Source organism: Dermacentor variabilis, chromosome 11 (genome assembly GCF_050947875.1).
Source record: "Dermacentor variabilis isolate Ectoservices chromosome 11, ASM5094787v1, whole genome shotgun sequence".
In the NCBI taxonomy this organism is placed as follows: domain Eukaryota; kingdom Metazoa; phylum Arthropoda; class Arachnida; order Ixodida; family Ixodidae; genus Dermacentor; species Dermacentor variabilis.
Genome location: NC_134578.1, coordinates 78865854 through 78892311, shown reverse-complemented (window position 1 = coordinate 78892311; position 26458 = coordinate 78865854). Strand labels below are relative to the sequence as shown.

The 26458-nt window shown below is 46.8% G+C and overlaps 1 protein-coding gene across 1 annotated transcript; it reads right to left on the bottom strand.

Annotated features, from left to right (window-relative positions):
- Positions 1-18595: 18595 nt before the first annotated feature.
- Positions 18596-24770, bottom strand: LOC142563347 (A disintegrin and metalloproteinase with thrombospondin motifs like). The gene is made up of 5 exons (XM_075673909.1): positions 24675-24770; positions 24049-24176; positions 23840-23889; positions 18808-18916; positions 18596-18731 (listed from the first exon to the last, which is right to left on the bottom strand). Exons 1-5 carry the CDS (start codon positions 24768-24770, stop codon positions 18596-18598), a joined length of 519 nt encoding a protein of 172 aa, XP_075530024.1.
- Between the last annotated feature and the right edge of the window lie 1688 nt (positions 24771-26458).

Here is a 26458-nt window from a genome sequence, read left to right as displayed (position 1 = left end):
AAAAAGAACGGATACGCAGCCATTCCCGCAGATGGTATGATTTTGATCAGCCACCGATTTTGAGGAGGCCGGTAGGGCGTTGCTGGTGCCGCGTCGTCACGGCACAATTATAACTATTCGCCACGTCGACTTTAATACCGGTGTCGGTGCCATCAGCATCGCCGGCTTCAAAGAAGCGCGATTGAATACCGCGCAAGAGAAAAGTACAGTGTACACTACCGATGCGAAAACATACAATTTTAAAGGACCGCGACGGAAAGCGCTTCTGTTGCGACTTCGGAACTCTTGGCCTCCGCGACCGAATGTTTCTGCTGCGACGTCAGAATTGGTGTCATAACGTTGGAGTCGCTGTCAGGATATAAAGCTGTTGTTCCGACTTCAGAACTCTTGTTGTCGCGACAGAAGGCTTCTGTTGCGAAATCAGAATCTCTGTCATAACGTCAGAAATGTCTCCCAATTAAGAAATGTCAACAACTTCTGTCGTACAACAGAATTTCTGTAGTTGCGACAGGAATTCCTCTTGTCTTTTTCAACCGGGCACTACAGAAGCTTGTCGCATCACACAATTTCAGTGCACTTCTGTTGTCATCATTGGGTACATGTTGCGGCGATAGGTTTCCGTTGTGGAACAGTTCTCTGTAGGACAACAGAAGTTTGTCCATTACTTCAGGAACACTTCTGTTATGACAACTGGGGGCCTGTTGCAATTATAGGTTTCTGTCGTACAACAACATTTTTCTGTAGTACAACAGAAGTTGGTCGCATTACATCAGGAACACTTCTGTTGTGACAATTGGGGGCCTGTTGCCACAATAGGTTTCTGTAGTATTTCAACAGCTCTCTGTAGCACTACAGAAGTTTTTCGGGTTACTTCAGGAGCATTTCTGTTGGGACAACAGGGTGCCTGTAGTGATGACAAATTTTTCTGTAGTACTACAAAAATCTGTTGTAGAGCTTCAGCTTTCTGTTGTAACAACAGACATACGACAGACTGTACTTCTGTAGTAGCAACAACAAATGTCTGTTGTACATCAGAAAAGTCTGTCGCTCCATCAGGAATCTGTAGTTACTACAGAAAAATCCTGTTGTACTACAGAAATTTCTGTAGTACTGAACACAACCTCTGTTGTCATTTTCAACTGGGAAGGACATCCATGTTTCAATCCACTGTGAATTCCCACCAATTCATTACCTTTTTTACCTCCCCACACACCTTGTGTGCAGTTGTTTCTATATATCTACCTAAGCAGCTCCAAAAAATTGTCATCTATGCCTTCCTGTTTCAGAGTATCCCACAAGAACTCCCTGCCTACATTGTCATAAGCTCCCCTATTATGTAGAAATGCTATCAATGAGGTTTATTCAGAGATACTGAAATTTCTATGGACTGAGTACCACCATATTATCGTCTAAGCGTTTGCCTGGCCTGCAAGTATGCCCCCTGCTTGCAACGCTACTGCCTACGTTCGTCATCGCGCAAGCGTTGCCAAATGTCTGTTATCTGTCAAGGCGCTCTTCCTACTGTGCAACAACAACACTCTCTCATGCTGCGTCAAAATATCGCCATTCTGTATTTCTAGGAATTCATCCCAGAAAGGCGAGGGCAAAACTCGGCAGTCCTATCGCTTTCAATGCTTAGCCTCCAAGCAAAAGTGTCATGTTTCTTTTTGTTTTCTAGATATCTATCTCTCTAAAAGGGCTTGACATTATCGTAGGAACACATCCATTCCTATATGCGTAGATTCAGTTTTTTTAACCTCGTAGCTGGCGTTCACTTGCAGAAACACTTCTACAGTGCTCCGTTTGTCTGCCATAGCTATCGTCACATGTGAGCGGTATCAGATAGACTGCTCCAACTGATCTTTTTATATACAGCTTGGCATGCTTTTGTTAGAACGGTGTCATGGAGCCCTGGCTGTCTTTCTAAATGCGAGCGCACAACTAGGCTATTTTTTTAGAGAACAGAGATCACTGTTGACACGTATTGCTTGCCTGTCAGCTTTTTTCAGGCTTTGAGTGGCCGGATGGGTCTAGAAAAAGAACCTCGAACATTCTGACGCTGTGCCTCTTTTTGGCTTCTGTCTGCGTCTGTGACGTGCCGAAGGCCGCTATTGGCTGGCCAAGTCAACATGACGGAATGCCAACTGCTTGAGGGGAATCACTTGGCCATTAAAATTACTCTGCAAGAGATGAGAGTATGGGAATGTAATTGCCGTAGTCATATATATATATATATATATATATATATATATATATATATATATATATAGGAGCAAAGCACGAAGCGGTAGTGGATGAATCGTGGAGATGCTTATGGCGGTACTGGTCCTGTGATGTGAACGAACGAGTGATCTGGCGATATTCTTCGACGTATGCAGCCGCTCTAGAAACAGTTGCCGACTTCGAAGCGTCTGACTGGTAATGTAGAATCGTGTCCATAGTGCGTGAGGGTTCGTGTCCGTAAAGGATAAAAAGGGGAGAAACCAGTGGTGCTTTCTGTGGCAGTATTGTAAGCGTAGGTGACGAAAGGAAAAATGCGATCCGAATTCGACTGGTCAGATAAAACATACATAGCCAACATGTCGCCAAGGGTGCAGTTAAAACGCTCTGTCACCCCATTATTTTCAGTATGATATGCCGTGGTAGTGCGGTGAACGATGCTACGCTTCTTTAGCGATGGTGAAATGACGTAGCAGAGGAAAATATGACCGCGGTCGTTCAGTAATTCTCGAGGTGCTCCATGGCTTAAAATCAAGTTTTGAAGGATAAAACTGGCGACGTCTTTTGCTGTGGCAGGTGCTAGGATTGAACTTTCAGCATACTGCGTGAAGTGGTCAGTAGCAACAATAACCCAGCAGTTGCCGCTTAGAGTGCTGGGAAACGGATCGTATAGGTAACTGCCGACGTGATGGAATACTCGCGCGGGACATAGTAAAGGCTGCAATGGGCCGGCGGCATGTTGAGGTGGCGTCTTGCGTCGTTGCAATATGTGGCATGACCAGACATACTGGCGAACGGAACGATACTTACCGCGCCAGTAGTAGCGAAGCTGGAGGAGAGAGTGTGTCTTCGATACACCAGCGTGGCCGCCTTGTGGGTCGTCGTGGAACGTGGCGCAAATGTCGGAGCGAAGTCGGCGAGGTATAACGAGCAACCACTTTCGGCCGCTCGAATTGTAGTTGCGACGGCACAGCAGGTTATCCCGAATGATGCAGTGCAGTGGCTTGACGATGGAGCGTCCGAGAGATCGACGTTGGCGACTGGCTTGACAGGATGTCGATAAGCGAAGAGATCCATGGGTGTTTGCGCTGCTCTGATGGCATGTCAGAATTATTGAGGGCGAAGCCACCGCAGGTGGAAATAGACCAGTGGACAGGAGGAAAAGGCAGAGTTGAACGGGATTACGCGCCTGGGTCTGATTCTTTTCGGCCAGAGCGATGAAAAACGCGCGTGTCGTATTCATGTAGGTGCAATGCCCAACGAGCAAACCGACCAGTTGGATCTTTTAGTGAACATAACCAGCAAAGTGCACGATGGTCGATCACGATGTCAAATGGATGCCCATAGACTTACGGACGAAATTTTCCGATAAATATAGCAGGATCCCACTGCCGGATGACGTCATAGAAAACGATGGCCGGGAGCACGGGAGCAGCAGCCTGGGATGGTCCGCGATTATCCATTTAAATAGCTGCTGGTGGCGTCCGCCTGCGGAATTCCAGAATGTCGAAGATAAAGCCAGCACCTGCACCAAATACAACGGGGGCGTTCGCCTAGCAGCACTAGTTCTCGGTTTGCAGAGGTACGCTGAAAAAAGTCGGTACCATAGCTAAACGGGCAAGCAAGCGCTTCTCGTCTTCGTCTTCTTTTCACCAGCACCATGCCCACTGCCCAATGCCTTCAGTACAATCGTCTTTAAAGGTAGCCAGAAATCTACCCGACCACATTGTGTCCGTGCGAAAAGCACCCACATGAAAAGCAAAACGAAAAGCCACGAGCTTTCAAAAGTAGCCGCGTAATATAGCCAACAAAGGCGAACCCGCCTGCGGGGCCAGCCTACAAATGGCGGCTTCCTTTCAGGTACATAATTAAACCGCGCAATGTGAATTTAGACGGCGCTGCGACGCAAACAGCAGCATGACGCGGTCGCTGCCCGCTGCTATCAATCCCGATTGCACCAGCGTTGTTGAAGCGATTGTTCATTGACACCGAGTGCGACCTATTGATAATTATCTGCGTTATAAATTGTCCCCCCCCCCCGCATAAATGTATAGCGCTTTCAACTGAATTGCGCCTTTTTCTTAGCTTGTGCATCCGGGAGAGCTTTTCACGGACCAGGCGCCGAAAGGAGCCAGAGGCATATATCTCAGTCATACTGTGAACGTTTTACAGCCCCACTGTTGGCAAAATATAAAAACCATTTGTTTAGCACGATCTAGAACTTAACCATAAGTGGCCTGTCTTTCGCTTTGGGCCATTAACCTTCAATTTAGCGTCATCGGCTCATATAGCCAGTGTTGCAAGCAGTCGTTTGTCTTTGCATATCGCAAAGCATTTTAGCCTGTTCATGTTTTGGCGAGTTCAACTGAATGAATAGTGTGTGGAACTTTCGAGTCTGCGTTTGTGTTGTGTGCATGGTTTGCATTTGAAGTATGCATGTGCATGTGTGCATTTGAGGTAAGGTACAAGCACAAGAAAAACACAACATACAAATAAAAAGGTAATCCTCTCCATACTCTTGACCATGTACGCATTCTGTTCTTTCTAAATTCTGATAGAAAAAATTCCCAGTATATATTAAACGGCGGAGCTTAATATCTGGGGAATAATATGATCATCCTTTCTCTTTTTCTGGAACCTAATATGGAGAGCAATGATCGCATACAGCTCCTCAGTAGCATGATACAAATAAATGTCAAGGAATTGCTCATAAAGTTTTTAGCACGAAGGAATGTAGGTGACACGCTGCATACATACGATCCTGCCTTCAACTTCCATATGATTCTTGAACGCCCGAATAAGCTATGAGGCCAGGTTATCAGCAGCCCCTATGCCCCACAATACAGGCATTCTTAATTATCTTTACTTAACCACTGAATATAAAGGACGCGCGGGTTTACAGGCAAATTCTCTGGAGCAAGCAGATATTTGTGATTGCTGACGAGGCGGGAAAAGACGTCGACTTCTATCTGAGAAGCACGCAGCAACAAGTCATTGTTTGGCCAATTCCTAACCATGGCCGTCCACCAAGGCACGCGCTAATTCCAGATGGCCTTGGTACTTGACATCTCAATCCTCGACGTGACTGGGGCTGTAATACGTTACAGCATTCTGCTAAAGATACTTTAAAAATGATCAGGTAAATGCAACGCCTGCCCATTTGCTCATCCCTGTCGGTAACCGGCAAACCTGTACTCCTGGTAGAATTGTGTGTTCGTGTAAGCCCGTCGTACCTCGTTATTAATCGTTTTAGAGCGCAGCTCTTTGGCGTCCGTTCCTGGGTTTCGCGTCGTCGTCGGCGTCGGCGTCGTCGTCGGCGTCGTCGTCGGAGTCGTCGTCGGCCTCGTAACCAGCTCCGCCCCCCTTTCATCCCCCCAGCGCTAGCAGCGACCGACTGATACCGCTGGATGCCGCTGACGCCGCTAGAGAGTCAAGATAACGTGACTGCATAGAACCCCGTCGCCACCATGCAGAAAGAGGAGGAAAGGGTCCCCCCCCCCTGTTCTTGTGTGGCGGATAGCTGGGGTTGACTCACTATCGCCGTCAGCGGCATCAGTCAGTCGCTGCTATCTCTTCCCTCCTCCCTTTATCGTGTTGTCCGCTTGCTGCGCGCGCTTCTGCCCCCATCGTTTGCCGCTGGGTGTACACGCCGCCCCCCTCCGCTTCCGCTTACTGCTGGTTGCTCTCGACGGCGGCGATGAGCCTCCGCTTCGGCGGCGCGAACTGCAGGGTCTTCTCGGCGGCGGCGATGAGCTTCTGCTTCAGCCTCGCTTACTGCTGGTTGCTCTCGACGGCGGCGATGAGCCTCCGCTTCGGCGGCGCGAACGGCAGGGTCTTCTCGGCGGCGGCGCTTAGCCTCTGCTTCCCCCACGGCTGTGACAACCTCGCGAGGCACTTGTATAAATCTCGTCTTTGAGAATCAAGCATTGGTGTACCAAGTCGAACATATATCAGTCTATTTCTCCGACCACAAAGCTTCCTTCATGACTGTCAAGAACTGTTAGTGGAGTCTTTGTTAAAGGAATACGTGTGAAAAATAAAAAAAAAATTATGTGATAGCGCATACATGTGTTGCTCGATTTCTTTGCCTCAATCTATCCAAAAGGTGAAACAGCTTATTTGCTGCGCTCAAATTTCGCATTAGGAAGTAACGTAATCGTCGGTAATTTTTTATTCCCAGTGATACCAGACGGTGAAAAAGAAATAAAACCGCCCAATAGAAGCTCTGGTGATGTGGAAAGGAAAGGGTGTATTTATTTGCAACTGATGAGAACGTATTCGTGCAAGTGATAAGAAGGAGTTGACTTAAGTACACGTGAACAAAATATAGCATCACACCAAGGAATACAACCAAGAGCACTTTAATCGTTTCCGTGAAAAACTTGACACAAGCTTTACACCTATATGGGCTTTCACTCCTGAGGCCACGTGTGCTTTCCACAGACGGCCCTTCTGCATGTCTGAAATAAAACGTGAAATAAAAAAAATCACTTGAGGCTAACAGCGAACAAGACCCACTGTGAATATATGAGAAATTATGACAATAACTTCAGCTCCAGCTATATTAGAAGATATGCATTTTAACTTAGCTGTGAAGAATACGACACTTTCTTGTAGGTAATTCTTTCTCTAAACGGCAGTCAAAAAACTGCATGTGCAAATGACAGCCTAGAACAATTAGATAGACGGCATTTAACAACTTAATACTGGTAAGCGCAATTCTAAGACTGGACAGAAGATTGACACAGAAGCACAGGACGAGCGCAAACTCGCAACTAAATTTTATTCTGAAGACCTCGCCTACTTAAGCAGATAGCGGACCCGGATCGCGCAAGCGCACTTCCCATCATGGCAACCAATTCATCATATTGCTACGGAACAGCATTTGCGATGACGAAGAGGCGAGCAGTGTGAAGACGGCGACGACAATGAGAGGCTAGCGCGGGCTGCTGCCTTTTGGCCAAGTGCGGCGTATTTTCTTGTAAATATACTTGTGTATAGCTTTTCGTCTGCGTCTTCCTACGTAACATATCTGGTGGAGGTGGACGTTCTCTGTACCTCGTCACGGAGCTTCGCAGTGGACGGTACGTCGAGCCTTCCTTCATGGCTCCCCGCGATTACAACTCGACTCAGCCGCCTCCGACACCTTCTGCCACTTCGACGACCTAGATCGCTCTCCCCACTCCCCGTGATCCTGGCGTATTCTCGGGCAAAGATGGTGAAGACGTCGAGGACTGGATCAACCTGTACGAATACGTCAGCCGTAATAAACGGTGGGACCCTACTATCATGCTCGCCAGCGTAGCCTTTTACCTCAGTGGCACACCTCGAGTTTGGTTTGGGAAGCACGAAGATGAGCTAACCAGTTGGGATTCGCTTAAACAAAAGCTCCGATACTTGTTCGGAAAACCTACAGTCACCAACTTGCCGCACAGAAGGCACTATCCGGGCGTGTGCAGACGTCAACGAAGCCCCACGTCACGTACATTTAGGACGTCTTGGCTCTGTGCAGCAAAGTTGACGAACACATGACTGAGTCAGACAAGGTTTCCCACATCCTCAAAGGCATTGCCGGCGACGCCTTCAACTTGCTCGTTTTCAACAACGTGGCGACGGTGGATGCCGTTATAAGAGAGTGCCGACGCCTGGAACTGGCTAAAAGACGACGTATCGACCAGCAGTTTGCCCGTCTTCCCAACACACTAGGGACATCTTCGTGTACCGACGCTGCTCGTCCCAACAACACTGGCGATGTTACCAGGATCGTACGGCGTGAGATCAAGGCCGCATACCCGGTTGCTTGCGATTCCAGCTCCTTCAGCGCACCTACAGTCACGGTGTTCCTCATCCAGTCCGTCGTCCTCCAGGAGTTCGCAAACACGGATCTTCACACCATCTGCTCGGCCCATCGCCGTGATACCCACCCGGCTTCTTCGATTCCACCGCGTCCTGCATCTTATTACCCACCACGTTTCCGCGACCCGTTTGAATGGCGCACTGCTGATGACAAGCCTATTTGTTTTCACTGCCGTCGAATCGGACACATGTCCCGGCACTGTCGCAGTCGCTGAAGTTCCCCGCCCCGGTCTCCTTATACTGCCTACTCTCGCCCTCCAGGTGGCGCTTTTCATCCCTATGCCGCACGCTCCGATAAGGCCGCCACTGATTCTCCTGCGCCGAACCACCCCTATTCTCATTCGCCTTCACCCCAACGACGACAATCTCGCTCTTCCCAGCTCCGTCGCTCCTTTTCGCCGGCTCCCCCATCTCATCTCTCTATCTCATCCATATTAGTAATGATATTTCCGGCTGTTTTTCTTAACGCATACATCTGATTTTTTCCAATTCCTAGGTTCTTCTTCCCTGCTTTTATGCTTCCTCCGTTCCTGAGAGCATGTTCAATTCTATCCATATTATACTTCCATTTGGCAGCAGTCTTACGCTTGTTGATTAACTTCGAAAGTTCTGCCAGTTCTATTCTAGCTGTAGGGTTTGACGCTTTCATACATTGGCGTTTCTTAACCAGATCTTTCGTCTCCTGCGATAGCTTACTGGTATCCTGTCTAACGGAGTTACCACCGACTTCTATTGCAGACTCCTTAATGATGCCCACAACATTGCCGTTCATTGCTTCAACACTAAGGTCCTCTTCCTGAGTTGAAGCCGAATACCTGTTATGTAGCCCACGACATCATCCTCGGCTTAAACCTCCTCTCAGCACATTCTGCTCTCATCGATTGTTCCACCACTACTCTCCGCTTTGACTTGCCTGTTATGGAGCCCGCTTAAGCACACCCCAGTCGCCTCAGTTCCGTCGACATCGTTCGCTTGCCACCTTCGGCACTGACTTAGGTTGACTTAGTCTCATCTCCACCAGTGCCCGACGGTCACTATATCGTGGCTCTTATGCAAGACGTCCTCGTTACACACGGGATCACCGTCCCTCATACAGTTTTACGACGTCCCTTGAAGGCGTCCCTTTTCTTGCGCTAAAAAACCTCAGTTATGGAATAACAACACGCCCTAACCTACGCTCTTTCAAGTTTTATCTCTTACAGTGAATCGCGTCTGCCTGCCAGTGCTCAATTTTGGATTGACGGCACAAGTGCTGCCACGCGGGATGTCTCTGCCCCAGCTTTGCTCAGTCGAAGATCACTCAGTAGCATCTATTGCAGTAGACGACAATTCAGCCGATCCTCCTCTACCATCGCAGTGGGCAACTTGTACCATCGCCGACTTACAGAAAATCATTGCGCCGGACTTGCCGTCCGAGCGCGCTCGTGAGCTCTGCCGCATTCTGTTTTCCTACCAGGATATTTTTGACTATAACGATCGTCCTTTGGTCCAAACTACAGTTGTTAAACATCGCATTAATACCGGTGATGCCCCTCCTATTCATCTCCGCCCGTATCGTATGTCACCGGCTGAGAGTCAAGTTATTCGCACAGAAGTGCGCAAAATGCTTGCCAGGAACGATTTTGAACCGTCATGTAGTCCGTGGGCGGCACCTGTTGTACTGGTAAAAACGAAGGGTGTCTCATGGCGTCTTTGCGTTGATTAACGGCACCTTAACAGGGTTAACAAAATGACGTGTATCCCGTACCTCAGATTGATGACGCCCTTGACTGCCTCCACGGTGATCGCTATTTCTCCTCTATTGACCTTCGTTCCGGCTACTGGCAGATTGCCGTGGACGATCTCCACCGCGAGAAGACTGCTTTTCAAATACCCGACGGTCCTTATCAATTGAAAGTGATGCAGTTCGGTCAATGTAACGCTCCTTCCCCTTTTAAACGAATGATGGACTCCCTTCTTCAGTTTCAAATGGTCCACGTGCCTTTGCTACTTGTACGACGGGATAGTATACTCCCCAACGTTCGCTACGCACCTCGAGCGCCTCTCAGCAGTCCTGGACGTTTTCCGTCGAGCCGGTCTGCAACTCAACGCATCAAAGTGCCATTTCGGCCGGCGCCAGCTTACCTTCCTTGAATAATTCGGTGACGCGAACGGAGTGCAACTGGACCTAGACAAGATCCATGCGGTTACGCACATCCCTGTTCCGAAGCTTCATCGGCCTTTGTTGGTACTTCCGCCATTTCTTAAAAAATTTCGCGGCCTTAGCACGACCACTAACCGAGCTTTTGAAAAAAGACGCCCTGTCCCGGTGGGGCGATAACAACGCTTCTGCATTCTCGCATCTAATCGACCTTCTCACAACGCCTTTGGTTCTGGCTCATTTCGATACTTCTGCGCCTACCGAAGTCCGTACTGATACCAGCTGTCACGGAATTGGCGCATTACTGGCACAACGCCAGCGTGGCAAAGACCGTGCTATCACTTACGCCAACAGGCTCCTCTCACTCTCGGAGCGCAACAATTCCATCACTGAGCATGAGCGTCTGGCCCTAGTTTGGTCAGTTGGGAAGATCCACCCATATTTATATGGCAAACCCTTTTCTGTTGTCACAGACTATAACGCGCTATGCTGGTTATGCTCACTAAAAGAGCCTACAGGAAGACTTCGTCGCTGGGCCTTAGGCCTCCAAGAATATTCGTATTCTTTCACTTACAAATCTGGCCGACTACACAAGGACGCTGACTGCCTGTCTCGCTACCCGGTAGACGAGCCTGACGACTCCGACAGTATTGAAGCCAACGGCATTTTCTCTATGCCTGCCTTCGCTAACATCGCCGATGAGCAGTACCGATACCTATCGCTGCGAGCGCTCATCGAGCGTCTGTGCCCTACACCTACCGACGCATCCGTTCGCCGATATGTCCTCCAGGGCGGCATTCTGTACCGAAGGAACTTCCTCCCTGACTGATCTGATCTTGTTCTTGCATGCCAAAACATCTACGACAGACTGTGCTCTTTGAGATACATGACGCACCTACTGCAGGACATCTTGGGGTAACCCGCACGTACGACAGCGTGCGCCGCCGCTTCTATGCCGATGCCTGCCGATGCCTGTCTGTTTTCGGACGCCTGCCAGCATCGGAAAACACTCCAGGTGCTACCTACCGGTCATCTCCTGCCGATCTCCGTCCCTGTGGAACCGTTCTTTCGGTTTGGGTTAGACCTCTTCGGTCCCTTTCCCGCGTCATCCTCTGGAACAAATGGGTAGCCGTCGTAACTGATTACGCCACCCGATCCGCTATCACGCGGCCTCTCCCTACAAGTTGCGCCATTGACGTCGCGGACTTTTTTTTGCGTGACATTATCTTTCTTCATGGCGCCCCGCGACAGCTGCTTACTGACCGTGGTCGTAACTTCCTGTCGAAAGTTATCGCCGACATGGTGCGTTCCTGCTCCACTCAACACAAGCTGACTACGTCAAACCATCGTCAAACCAATGGCCTGACAGAGCGGTTAAACCATATCCTTAGCGTTATGCTGTCAAAGTACGTTTCCAAGGACCACCACGACTAGGACATTGCCCTTCCTTACGTCACATTTGCGCATAATTCTTCCCGGCACGACACCGCCGGATTTTCTCCACTCTATCTACTGTGCGGTCGGGAACCGACCTTGCCACTTGACACGGCACTACCTCTTGCTGCGATCTCAACAAGCCAGTATGCGCGCGACGCCATCGCCCTCGCCGGCCATGCACGCCAGCTTGCCCGTACTCCACTGATGGCCTCGCAAACCACTCAGCAGCGTCAGTACAATGCCCGCCACCGTGACGTACAGTTTTCGCCTGGTGCGCTCGTGCTCTTATGGTCGCCCTCTCGTCACGTCGGACTTTCAGAAAAGCTCCTTTCACGATACCTAGGGCCCTACCGCATGCTGCGCCAGGTGACGCCTGTGACGTACGAAATTGCTCCTGTGAGTTCAACATCGTCCGGAATCTAGTGATGTCGTGCACGACAGTAGGCTCAAGGCCTACTACACTGCTTCCGAGTCCAGCCTTTAGTCGCTCCGGGACGGCGCTTTTACCGCCGGGGGTAGTGCTACGGAACAGTATTTGCGATGACGAAGAGGCGATCAGTGTGAAGACGACGACGACGATGAGAGGCTAGTGCGGGCTGTTGCCTCTTGACCAACTGCGGCGTATTTCTTTGCCAATATACTTGTATATAGCTTTTCGTCGGCGTCTGCCTACGTAACAATATCAAGAAACGTACAGATTGCAGCATGATTTCTAAAAACTGCTTTTCTTTGCTACGCTAAACAACCGACGCATCGCTAATACAGGCTCTTTTTTTTCCTTTCTAATGTGACATGCGTCCATGATTTCTCTGGCCCAATCAGTGCAATATCACGGCGAGCTGGCGACAGTGTGCTCCTCCGGTGAAGCGTTTCGCGTAGTCCAAGAGCAAGTATAGGGGAAGGTGCATCACGTGACCAGATTGCTTAGCTATCCAAGTTTGAACTTCAATGCTCAGCCGCATTGCTGCCGTAAGCTGAACTAAACCAACGGAGGCACAAGCAACCTTCAAGCATCAGACGAGTTTGCGCCACGCGACTTCCTTCACAGTCCCGTTTTCGCGCGGGAACACATCGAACTGCTCTAGACTGCTCTCAGCGTAGCAAAATTGCTCCTGTAATGTCACTTGATCACAGTGCTCTTAATCCTCTTCACCCATTGTGGCACAGCTACTCTTAAGAGAGCACTTTGGTGTCGCCTTCTTCTAGTACTTTCGTATTGTAAATGAATTGTAAATTGTAAATGGTAAATGAATTGTTAGTTCGACATGCATCTGGAAAGGAATTGTATATAATGATGAGTGCAATGTGTGCAAATAAGTAGGTGTCTACCGAAGTTTCTTATTTCGAGAATGACATGATTTAAAGAAAGAGGTCCAAATACACAATAACTATGTTTCTACTGGGCTCGTGCTGGGGTGCACATATTAAAAAAAATTGTTCTGCTAATCCTTCCCAATTTTCAAAGACAAAAAACCGATGAACTTTGTAACGAATGGTTTTTCATACAACTTACTCGACCCTTCAAATGAAGCCTCCTGGAAAAAAATAAGATACGAACCTTTCCTTTGCCACACGGCATTCCATCCAATATGAGAACAACCAGGCAATTATCTATATTAGGTGTTAATGAAAAGCAGCACTTCATTTTGCACTTGTTCTTAAGGTCTGCAGGCTGAAAAGAGAAGGGAAGTTTTTACACCATAGAATTTTCGTGTCCGCACGCAGAAAAGCAATCATCATCAATGGCACGCATAAACACTAATACCCCGCAAGCAAGCAAAACATGCAATGGCTCCTAGCCCCGTAAGACAGAGGCTACAAGCTTTCAGCAATGTGAAACGAACAGTGCTCACATTCTTTGCAATAGCGCGTTACACATACAGAAGAGCATGTCGAAACTGTCATCGGCTGCCTCACAGAAACCTTGTTCGGCGGTGCTGAGCATGAGTTGCGAGGGGGAGGATACGCGTGGGTAAAACTCCCGAAGAGCAGCTCACTTTCCAAGAGCAACGGCGCCAACTTAGACGCGAGCACGACGGCCATGCGCGGCGAACACCACCGAAGGTCGTGGCGCAGAGGCCGACCGGGACGGCGCGGGTCGAGTAGCGGTGAAGGCGGCGAAGAGACGACAAAGTCTCTCCGATGTCGAAAGGTTCATGGCTGCTCACTTTGCGTGGATTAGTTGCGATGACACGACCTGTTGTCGTGAAACATTGTCGCAGTCTCCCTTCACGTCCAATAGAGCTCCACTGACAATCGCCTCCCAGATTTTTTCCTGCTTTAGAGATGATACGAGATCAATGACATCGATCCATGAGCGCCTTTTCAACATCTTGCCAAGGAGTCAGTGTGTATATTATGTTTTTCAAGGTGCCATTCGAGAAGCATGAGGATCATTCGTTCTATGAGCTTCCCGATGTACCTGGCGAGGGCTGTAGGCCGATGTGATGCCAGTACCATCGGCGACTTTTCAAATTTTAGCAGTGGTACCAGACCGCTGCTGGTGTGGGGCACAGGTAGAACACTGCACTTCTAGTTTGACGGTCGTGATATCGAATCTTCCTCAAGAGCAATAGGTTTTAAGGTTTGGAGTGGCGCATGATAGCGGCAAAAAACTTGCCGAGAGCCAGTGGGGCTAGAATAATCAAGACGGCACTAAATTAGAAAGGACCACAAAGCTTAAACAAAGCCACAGGAATCTGCTTCCCTGGCGCAGTATTTGGCCCCTACCTTCCTTATGACTCCTGCAATTAACCAATAGCCTTCTGTCCCCAGTGGCTCTGGAGCATCTGCCAAGGAGGCAGTCAGACCTGGGACGTGACAGATGGCGCTAAGATTGTCTGGATCCTGAGAGGCTTCCTTGGAAACGGAACCTAGAAATTTCCCTTTCAGTCGAAGCTCCCTTAGCAAGTTTCTTTGAGGAATAACTAGGTAGTGCCTGGGATATTGTGTGCCTTAATGAGGTTAGAAGAACCGGTGAGGCTTAAACCGTGTTGACTAATAGCCGCTTCTTCTGCTACAAAGAGAATACGCGGTAGGATCCTAATCCATGAGGACCGGGCGGCCAACATCGATGAATTTTACAGCATTGATGAGAGGGTTACACTCAGAACAACGCTGAATAGTATGTATAAAATAAAGGTAGCACAAGCCTACGCGCGAACCACCAATTACGATGTTGAAGATACAGAGCTGTTTTTTGAAGATTTCGATTTAGCGATGAGAAAGGTGCAAACTCATTATACTGTTGTCATGGGGACTACAATGGAAAGTCGAGAAAAAGCAGGTTGGAGAACACTAATTGGCATCTGTGGCATCGATTCTAAGAACACAAGGTGAGAGGTTGGTAGAATTCGCGGGATGGAATAAGCTCCGAAAATGTAAATAATGTAAAGCCGTAAGGGAATGCATCTACTTAGGGCAGGTAGTGACGGCGGATCCGGATAATGAGATGGAAATAATCAAAAGAATAAGAATGGGCTGAGGTGCGTTTGGCAGGCATTCTCAGATCATGAACAGCAGGTTGCCATTATCCCTCAAGAGAAAAGTATATAATAGCTGTGTCTTACCAGTACTCACCTACGGGGCAGAAACCTGGAGGCTTACGAAAAAGGTTGTACTCAAATTGAGGACGACGCAACGAGCTATGGAAAGAAGAATGATAGGTGTAACGTTAAGGGATAAGAAAAGAGCAGATTGGGTGAGGGAACAAGCGCGAGTTAATGACATCTTAGTTGAAATCAAGAAAAAGAAATGGGCATGGGCAGGACATGTAATGAGGAGGGAAAGTAACCGATGGTCATTAAGGGTTACGGACTGGATCCCAAGGGAAGGGAAGCGTAGCAGGGGGCGGCAGAAAGTTAGGTGGGCGGATGAGATTAAGAAGTTTGCAGGCATGGCATGGCCACATTTAGTACATGACCGGGGTTGTTGGAGAAGTATGGGAGAGGCCTTTGCCCTGCAGTGGGCGTAACGAGGCTGATGATGATGATGATGAATGTAAACCTTGTTCATGAAACGCTGTAACAAGAAGTGGACTTGGAAAGCGCTAATGATGAAACAAAAATGTAGATTTCGTACGCTCTGCCGATCGCAGCATAGTTTCGGGTTGTGGAAGTGTTATGAGGGTGAAGTGCAGAAGCCATGGGTTAATAAAGTCTAGCGTTCCTCCCAACTTGAAGAGAGAAAGAGTGAAATTAGAAAAGAAGAAAGAGGCACACCTAGACGCAGTAAGGGTTTCATGAATCACTTCCACGGATTTCAATATTAGTGAACTGCTATACGCCCGAAGTCAGGCAGTGTGGTGGCCCCAGTGTAAAACAAAGACAGCCGCTGTTCTTTGCTACGGCAGGAATCTCTGGCTTCCATCATTTAGAAGACCCAACTTGTGGTCTGATGTAAATAATAAGGGAGTAACCTGGCCTTTTACTTTATTTTGGAGCTTCTCTATATCTCGTGGTGAGCGTTGAAGTCCACTGTTATTATACGATGACCTGGCGCCGCACCCATCATATCGTTTACTCTTTTGCAATAGAATTCACTTGCTGGGGAAACGTAGGTACCAATAAGTATAAAAAACAGCCGGGGAAACGTGGACGATCAATTGCCTTTCTTCTCTTTTTACAGCGAGAGCTTGTATACGACTAACCTTAAATAATTGTTTCGGCGTCCGGCAACAGAGCCAGACTTAGCGATTTCTAACACACGCATACGCGTGCCGTGCTGCGGTGCGTATGTAAAAATGCGGAACAGTTTAGAAAGCGTGCCATGAACGATAGCTTGACGCAAAGTTTATTGCAGTATATAAGTAGGAGAGGGATCGGCTCTAAAAACAGCTGCATTATCGGTGGGGTGGACACGGCTAGTTCTTACACCCGAAGAACAACATGTATGCGACGAGTGCAGAAAAGAACAGCAACGAGAATGTAAACGACGCTGGCGCGAAACGACCACCAATGAAGAACGTTCCCCCGATGGCGAAGAAAAATGACAATCCCGAGTCCGGGCACCTCTGAACGAGCAACGACGGCAGAATCGCAACGCAAAAAAATGACAACCATTGCAGTCTGTGAAAATGGTATGACAGCGAAAGCACTGTGCTCTTCGTTTTAGAAGCTTTGACTGTCGTCAGCGTTCGCTGTGATTCCATGGTCACAGCGTGAAACGGTTGTCATTCTTTTTCACAATTAACACACATATTGGTTATCGTCATGTGGCCATATGGGCTGAGCGAAATTAGTAAGGTTCTTGCGAATATAAACCGAAACCTTTCCACTCCATTCACACGAGGCCAAGGCCAAAGGTCCACGCACTCATTGTTTCATGGTAGGCGATAAGTTCGGTTCACTTTTGAAGGCTTTCGAGAACTGTAATTATGGCACATAACTCTAGCAAAGCGCTTCAAGCTGTTGGTATCAGCAGCTTGTCCAAAAAAACACGAATAACACTGACCAGTCAGCTGGGCATGACCACAGTTTGTTGATCTCGATCCGCCAATATGTCGGGAACAGACTAACTGTGCTTTGCTAATGCAATTACAAGTCGTTTAGTGAGGGCATGTAGCCTTGACAGTTCAGGCGAAGCGTCAGCTCTCGTTTTTTTTTTCAAAGTTGTGTTGTCCGTACAGCCGACTGCGTTTGACCTGGGGGGCAGACGGGCTGATCTTTAAGTGTATGCACCGGCTGGCTACAAGGTACTTGAGTAAAACGCAAACTAAGTGGCACGGAGGAGACATGTGCTATAACAAAACAAAGCAAAAATTGAATAAACAGCGTGGACGTGAGTTGGAACGGGGTCAAGAATCTTAAACAGTGGTTAATGTTCACTAGCATGAAGACTACTTGCAATAATGAAATCGTACTGGATGATTTGGTGGAAACTCCTGCGTGGAAGTCAGCGAAAGTACACAGTGAATAACATCCGTGTTAACGGAAATCCACTTCGTTTCCCCGATGCAAAGCGGCGGTGAGACGAAATGTACGATAAATTATAGTTCCCAATCCGTTTGTATTGCGCAAAATGCCTCTATCTATTGCCATGTTTGTGTACAAATATCTATTAAATGTTTACATGCCCCGTTTTTCGATCAAATATAAATTATGGCATAATATCGTGGGCAAGCAGTTTTCTTACAGTTCTCTTTTTGTCACGTCTCACCGTGTAATAAATTCATCTTTGAGAACTAAGTATTTTTTATCCTTATATTTTCTTTCTGGCGCTACTTCCTTATGACATTTCCTTCTCAATATCTTTTTTTTATATTTTTAGCCCTTTGATGTGATTGGCGAAACCGTTGATAAATGCTGCCATCCTCAGCATTCACAAACTCTTCGATATTCTTCCAAATAGAAAGTGTGATTAAGCTGGCTTCTAATTATGTTAACGTTTATTCTTTAGTTTCTTTCCTTGCTTGGTTACCCTTATATATTCAATGTTTTTTCTGAAGAGTAAATCAGCACACTTAACTTGGATTTTCAGCCGACATTACTGGGATATTGCCTCGTATTTTTAATTGAAACGCGTTTTTCTGTTTATTGAGGTATCTTTTGAGGTATCGGAATAAATTACTTAGTGATGCAAATCCTGGTCAAAAGGTGGGCTGTAAATTTTTTTGTGAGATTGGATGCACGCAAATTAAAGGTTACGCTTACCTTTTTGTAGAAGATATCTTTTCGTGTCGTATATTTTTTCATTAGCTTCCTGCAGTAGCGCCGCTCACTCACTTTTTGACCTGGAACATGCTTATACCGGGACATGTATTCTGTGTGTGCCAGTATTTCCGGGCATTCTTGGGGCATCTCCCTACAAGAAAATAAATCGCTCGTTATTCCACACCAGAACTTCAGTTGATGGCAAAAAAATAGTATTGCTTTCTCAAGATTCCTCCGGCCCCTACATCAAGTCAGACATTTCGAAAGAAAAAGTTAACTGAAGAGCCATGGCTCACTTTAAAGATGATCGTATCTTTTCTTCACTACATTCCGAAAGCCGAAATTTTTTGGTTCCTCCATCCGCGTAACTCATGAGAAATCCTTCTGACCAGGGACATCTAGGTGTATCATCGTGTGGCGACCCAAGCCTGCAAGGTGTTAAGGCGATTTAGTATTCAGTTAGCAGCTTTTGTCTTCTTTGATCTTTCAGAGCTGTGTACTTACACGTGTCCGAGTTCGTGAGCCATCGTAGCAACTCCCCGGTAAGCAGTGGCAACATCTTCGCTTACTGCGACTGCCTTTTTAGTGCAGGGAGGCCCTGTCATCGCAAGTCCTAAACGTGATTTAAAAAGTGAGTTCGGAAAATTCACTCTCAAATTTAGCACAGAAAGAAAGCAGATCGCGTCAAAAGATTGAAAATTATCAAATAAAAAGAACCTACAGCAGAGATTGCAAGCACCCAAACGTTTTATTATAAAGAAATGTGCAAAGTGAACATTTACTTTTCACATAATTTTCTAAATGTGCAGCTGTAAATGGCTTCCATAATACTTACATTACAATTCTGCCATTTATAATAATGAGGTATTTGTCGGGGTATCGGTTCAACGAAAGAGATTTCTGTCATAACAAATGTTATCGCACAGCGCATGACGCGCCTACATGTATCGGAAGTTTCTGGAACGTTATCGATGGTTCCATCCGCTGTCTGCCACCACACCTGGTGTAATCTGATTGGAAGTATGCGCGACGCGAATAGCGGAGAACTTTGTGGAACGCATGCGGGTCCCAGCGATTACTCTGGAACATTCCTCTACTGATGTATAAAAGCGGACGCGCTTGACCGGCTGACAAAATTTTCGACTATCGCCGACTGTGTTCGCCGCTATCGTTGTGCTATAAGTGTAGCCTGCTTTTGCGGGCACAGGTTCGCCCAAAAAAGTCAGCTTTCTTTTTCACAGTGTTGCTACTGTTTTCTAACGTCACTACCACGTGACAATATATATGAAATGAAATTATTGGGGTTTACGTGCCAAAACCACTTTCTTATTGTGAGGCACGCCGTAGTAGAGGACTCCGGAAATTGTGACCACCTCGAGTTCTTAAACGTGCACCTAAATCTAAGTACACGGGTGTTTTCGCATTTAGCCCCCATCTAAATGCGGCCCAACACCATAGCCACTGAGAAACCACGGCGGGTATGACAATATATATATATATATATATATATATATATATATATATATATATATATATATATATATATATATGTATATATATTGTCGTAACGTCAGAAACAGGGGTCGTAGTGCGCTATTCAGGAGGCGCAGCTGCAGGTCGCCTTTTTAAATACCGAGCGCAACCTCGACTTCTTCACTGCGCATTGACAAAAACGCTCATGAGGGTTCAATTTGGGTCCCTTCGAAGGAAGGATCGTCCAGATGCGCAATTTATAAGGGAGAACGGGAAAATTTGACAGAATACAACAGGACAGAGTCACACACACACACGCATACATACAAAATAAACCAGAACAAAAAAAGGAAAATTTAGGTCGACAGGTACGGCTTCATCTGTACCACATGCACCACTTGGGGTAAGTGCTTGCGGCGACTGGAACTACTGTCCCTGTCGGGAAAGACCTCGTAATTCACGTCGCTGAGACTGCGGATCACCCTCTACGGCCGTAGGAGTTTTTCGGAGAGTCCACTACGGCGTATGGGTATCCAGACCCATAATTTGTTGCCGGGGGTGTAGAAAACGGACCTGTGTTGAAGGTCGTACCATTTTGCATCTTGGTCTTGCTGAAGGCAGATACGTACGCGGGCAAGCTGTCTGACTACCTCGGCGCTCAGCAAAATCGTCGGCAGGTAGGTCGTCAAACTTGTGCATCAGCATGCCATCTAGCGTTGTCATGGCTTCGCGAGCATGGACCAAGCTGAACGGTGCCATTCCAGTAACTTTTGTCAAGTGGTAATGTAGGCGAATGTTACGGTCGGCAGTGAAGTCAGTTCCCTTGTCCGTGATGACTACTTTTGTGGCGCCGTGCCTAAGAACGATGTTTTCAATGAAGAAATGAGCTGCTTCGGCTGCTGTGCCCCGCTGTGTAGCTTTCGTTTCCAAGTAGCACCTTAGGTAAGCGGTGGCAACAATGATCCGTCGCTTTCCGGCTGTAGAAGTTGGTAATGGGCCCAGGAAATGCATTCCAACATGGGCGAATGGCTGGCCTGGTACCTAGACTAGATGTAAGAGACCTGCGGGCTTGCTGCGAGGCGCTCTGCGTCTTTGGCAGTCCGCACACACACACAGACACACACACACACGCACAGACATGTATATATATTTATATATATATATATATATATATATATATATATATATATATATATATATATATATATTGTAGTGACCTTAGTCAACATAGGTTTATAAAAAGCCTGTATAGTAATGGGGCGAACTTGTGCCCGGAGCTAAGGAACATCCCTCTGTCGCCTGCGCAGCGAAGGCCGACCAAAAATGTCCTCTGCTCCGCGCCACTACCCTCGAACGCCGCTTGCAGCCTCTCTTGGCGAAACCACACGCGGTCATTTACCATCGATTGCGCAGCTCCTTGGAGGTAGCTCGTGCGCACGCAGGCTGGCAGGCAGGTGCACTCCGCTTGTCTTGATGGACGCTGGTGGTGTTTCACCTTGTTGCAAGGCTTGCGATCTCCAAAGCAATCTGTGTGGTACTTGAATGCTGGCTACGTGGGGCTATCCCACGTCCTAATGCCCATCGTCCCGATGCGTAAGAAAACCATGTACTTTGCGCGTGTGGTAGATGAGATCATTTGCATCACGGACGTCTTGCTGGGTTATCTCTCTTAATAAGGTTTCATGCGCACAATATGCACGCGCTCCGTGGTGTTGCGTTGCCTTGAACGTGCGTGTCCAGCAGACTTGACTTCATATGTAAGGTCACTAAGTCGGTGAAATACTTCACAGGGAACAAAATATCGACAAAGAAGTTTTTCGGATGGCCTACGACGTTGTACTGGTGTCCATATCCACACTTTTTCACTCAGTTCATATAGCGTTTCGCGATGTCGCTGGTTGTAGTGCCTTGCATCTATGGGTTGTTGGCGACGTATTCGGTAGCTTGCCAACTGGCGGCTTTCCTCGGCTCTTTGTTGGAGCTCGTCTAAATACGAAGGGTAATAGTCGTCATCTATCGGCAGCATAACATCCAGTGTTGGAGTAACTGCACGGCCGTATACAAGGTGGAATGGTGTGACCCTGACTATCTCTTGCACGGCCCTGTTATAGGCAAAGGTGACGTAGGGTAAAATTTCATCCCACATCTTATGCTCAGCGTCGACATACATAGAGATCACGTCCGCGAGAAGTCGGTTCAGGGCTTTAGTTAGACCATTGCTTTGAGGATGACAGGTGGTAGTTGTCCAATGGTATTGGAAGTGTTTATTGGAATTTGGATCTCAGATCGCCTCACGGCTTCCTGGAAAACTGCAAGAGTAGTTCTAACCTTGAAACCTGGCAAGACACCTTGGTCTTTGAATTCATTTCATCGAAAAAGCCTTACAAGCTGCATCTAGAGAGCAACGGAGAAAATTATTGAGGCCAGGCTTCAGTTGTGGATCGAAAATGCCCAGACGTTGTCTGGTAACATCAGCGGGTTCCGCAGACCGCCTTGCGTTATGGACGCGATTGGGGATCTGGTCAAACATATAGAGCACACAAGACAACGTGAAAAGTTACTCTGGCCTTGTTTCTTGATGTTAAAAGGTCGTTTGATACAGCAAGTTGCATTCATATTTTGCACAGCTAGTAAAATACATGTGACAGAACAATAAAACGGTAATCCTCACTGGCATATACAATGGCGTCTTCTGCCTAGGAAACGGTTGCCTGAAACGTAATAAAGCAAGTTAACTCGGCATGGCGGGAGTTCCGGCGGGCTCGGGGCAAAGGCAGCACCTATAGCGCGATGTGTGCGCGAGTATTTGAGCAGTTGAGTTTTTGTGCCTACAGCCTTGGTGATCAGCCTTGGTGATCAGCTTTGTATTTCTGAACATTCGTTTCCATCATGTGACCTTACTTCGGCATTCTCACTGTATATTTAAGGCATGGCTTAGCAGTACTGAATATTTACAAAACGCATGACGATACCAACAGCGTGGTTGTTCTTCTGCTACAGTGTAAGTTGTGTTATTCACTCTGACAACCGTTCCAAATGTTATCTTTCAATACATTTATCGGCTACATAGATTGTTGCACGAAGTTTCCGGCCATCAATGAAACAGTTTCATTAGCAATACAGGATACCGTGTCATGTGAATCACACTGGTCGAGGGATCGAGCGAGCGTCTGCAGACTGTACGAGTATATTAAACAGTGGTAGCTGCCGGGTTATACCCATATTTTTTCTCCATGGCGCTTGAGCCAAAAGTTCGGCATGGCCATGCGAGGTCTTATTGCGGTGTTAGCATATTTTCATTTGCTGCTTTCTTTGGTTACTCTGATTAAGTGAACGAGAATTTTTTTTTAATTTTGTTCATTTTGTTCGTCCGGTTGCCTGCGGGGCTCACTCACATGTCTTGCGGTAATATAGCCTTCGCAAAGAGGCGACTGATCCTTTTTATGCTATTCAGTTCTGATATATGTGCTTCATAGATTTGCAAATTCACGTTGGCAATTCACAGACACCAGTTCTCCTCGTTGAGTAAAGAGTGGTGCCTGCAAAATGGCCCAGAATTTGGGCACACACCATGGCTATCGACGCACGTCAAATGTTTCAGGCAGCCAAGAAGAATTTGCGGGCACTGTAGTTACGACAGCATCGACTGGACAAGCAATGGTTCTTCGACGACTTTCTATAAACTGACATCGTGTAAGTTCGAAGGATAAACAGGCAAAGCATATGCAAATTGTTCCTCAGCACGCAACAGCAACACATTGAAGCAACGCCACGGCAGTTCGCACTAACTAGAGTGGAGAAGTGCTGGACGCGCGCCCCTTCCTCCCCGCCCAATCAAAACATCTGTAAAACAGAATTTCGTTTGTTCGACCTGCCAAATGCTACGTTGTACTCTCGGCATCAATTTGAACTTCCTTTGCTGTGCGAAATAACGCGCTGTGCCTTTAGTGCTATAACTACGTTGCCCGATTTTATTTGTCAATGCTCCTCTTTAAATTTTCAGTAAAGCATTGTAGAGTAGGAACGTAGAAGTGCCATATCTTCAAAAACGAAATGCACACACCTGCGTAGTCCTTGTTCGGAGCACCGTTCTCAATGAGGGCGAGTTCTTGGCTGTAAGTAGATGTAAATATTTTGAACTGGTAAATTTGAATAATGAAAATTGATATGATATATGCTTTCACATTAGTAAAGCTAAAGAAGGCTCGATAACACACACCCTTTTCGACGGTGCTCACTGTAGCAGCGTAGTAGGAACCTATGTTAGCTCACCCTGTAATCAGGTGCACTATGTCAGGTTTCCCGGGAACTCTTCCTTCCTCGTAATATTTGGCTAGCCCGTCCAATGTCTTCTCCATTTCAAGAATAGCTGTTTCCATGTATGCGGCAAATACGTCGTTCTGCAAAAAAAAGAAACAGCCAATTTTAGCAGGAAAGCATTTTATGCCGAGCTCCGCCAAGAATTCTCTTTCATGTGCGTGCATTCCACTATCATCACGCTAACCCGACATCACGTGAACCCATGAGATGGTTACACTTTACCATTTTGTAGCTACCTTATGGTGAGGACAGTAAACATTGAAAGGTTTGTATTGATAAATGAATTGTACTCTTGATGACATTTATTTGTTGCTATGACGATATTGAAGCACCATTTGTTTTACAATTGAGTAATTTTGTAGACAGTGTGGCCATAGCGTGCGCATAAATAACGGCAGTAAAGATGGTACTGCTTGGATATCTGTTTTCGGGTGAACGTCTGCGGACGGCGGCGTTCTTAGCGCATTCTTTGCGCTTTGCGAAGGTGATAGCTGATAAGTGTCCATACCATTTACCCTGTGTATGCGCAATATCGCGCAATTATATCGGTGTTCCAATGACCTAATTTCGCCACATACGTATTCACCATCGCCTCGAATACTCTCGTTGCGCCTGGTAGCCTGGAGAGTGTTGTGTACTGTACGTAGCAGAGCAATGGGTCGCACGCTGTCCATCGCTGTTATTACTTAACTCAAGTGAAAGTGCACTTATTGAAGGATTAGGCATAATGATGACCTTATATTAGTGAATGTGAAACCAAGCTGCCACTGCCTTCTTAGCATGCGTGTTTCACGTTCGTCCTATTATCAATACACCTAAAAGAGGGATGAAGCTCTTCTTGCTGATGCTTGAGGTAAAACTGATGTTGTTAAAGTTTTGTATTTCGCAAACCTTTTATAATCACGGCATTTCGTGCGGCACTTGATGTTTTCAGGTGAAGACTTAATTGACTAATGCGTCATTCAGTCACACAACGTGGGTCGCGTGAAGCGACTTACCTTCTAGGTACAAGTGGCAGTAGTATATCGCCTAAATAAGCTAATTACATAGGTTAGCGTAGCGCATTATTAATACGGGAGCATTGCATATCCCAAGAGGCAGAAAGCCGGCGTTGTCTGCAAAGTGTAGTACTTTTCAAGGAGACGTCATCAGCGTCTTCTATGATGACAGTCGCAATACAGATGCTAGTAAATTATATAGTAACGTTAATTAGTAGTAAATATGGTTTATTCATGTGAATTAAGTGACGTATAGCGGATTAATTTTGGTCGATTTGGGCTAACTAAATTGAAATAAATTTACAGCAAGTTAGAGTAAGTTTACTTGAGGTGAAGTCAAGTGAATTCATCACAATTATCATCAGGCTATCTTATGTCCTGTGCAGAACGAAGGAATCTTACTGCTATCTGCAATTACTCCTGTACCACGATAACTGATTCCACCTTGTGCCTCCAAATTTCCCAATTTCATCACCACACCTAGTTTTCTACCGTCCTCTACTGCGCTTTCGTTCTCTTGGCACCCATTGTCTAATTCTGCATCCGCTATCTATCCTGTGCATTGTATGGCCTGTCCAGCTCCATTTATTTCGCTTAATTTCATTTAGAATATCGGCCATCCCCATTCGCTTTGTGATCCACACCGCTCTCTTCCTATCCCTAAACGTTACGTCTAACATTATTTGTTCCATCGCTGTACGCGCGGTCCTTAACTTGCTCTAGAGCTTCTTTGTTTACCTCCAAGCTTCTGCTTCACTAGTTAGCTCCGGTAGAATGCAATTATTGTACACTTTTCTTTTCCATGATACTGGGAAGCTTCCAGTAAGTATTTGCCGATGTCTGCCATATGACCTCCAACCCATCTTTATTCTTCCGTTTATGTTCTTCTCAAGATCAGGGTCCCCCGTGAGTAATTCACCTAGTTAAAGGTACTCCTTTACAGACTCTAGAAACTGACTGGCGATCCGGAACTCTCGTTACGTAGCCCCACTATTGCTCATTACCTTTGTCTTATGCGTATAATCTTCAACCCCACTCTTATGCTCTCTCTGTTAAGGTCCTCAATCATTTGTTTCAATTCCTCCCCAGTGCTGCTGAAGAGAACAATGTTATTTGCAAGCCAATGATTGCTGAGATATTCGCCGTCGATCCTTACTCCTAAACCGTCCCAGTTTAATAGCTTGAATGCGTCTTCCAAGCATGCAGTGAATAGCGCTGGAGAGGTAGTGCCTCCTTGCCTTACCCCTTTCTTTAAAGGTATGTTCCTACTTGTGGAGAATCAATGTAGCTGTAGAATTTTTCTAGACATTATGCACGATATTCAAATATGCCTCCTCTATTCCTTGATTAAGTAACGCCTTTAT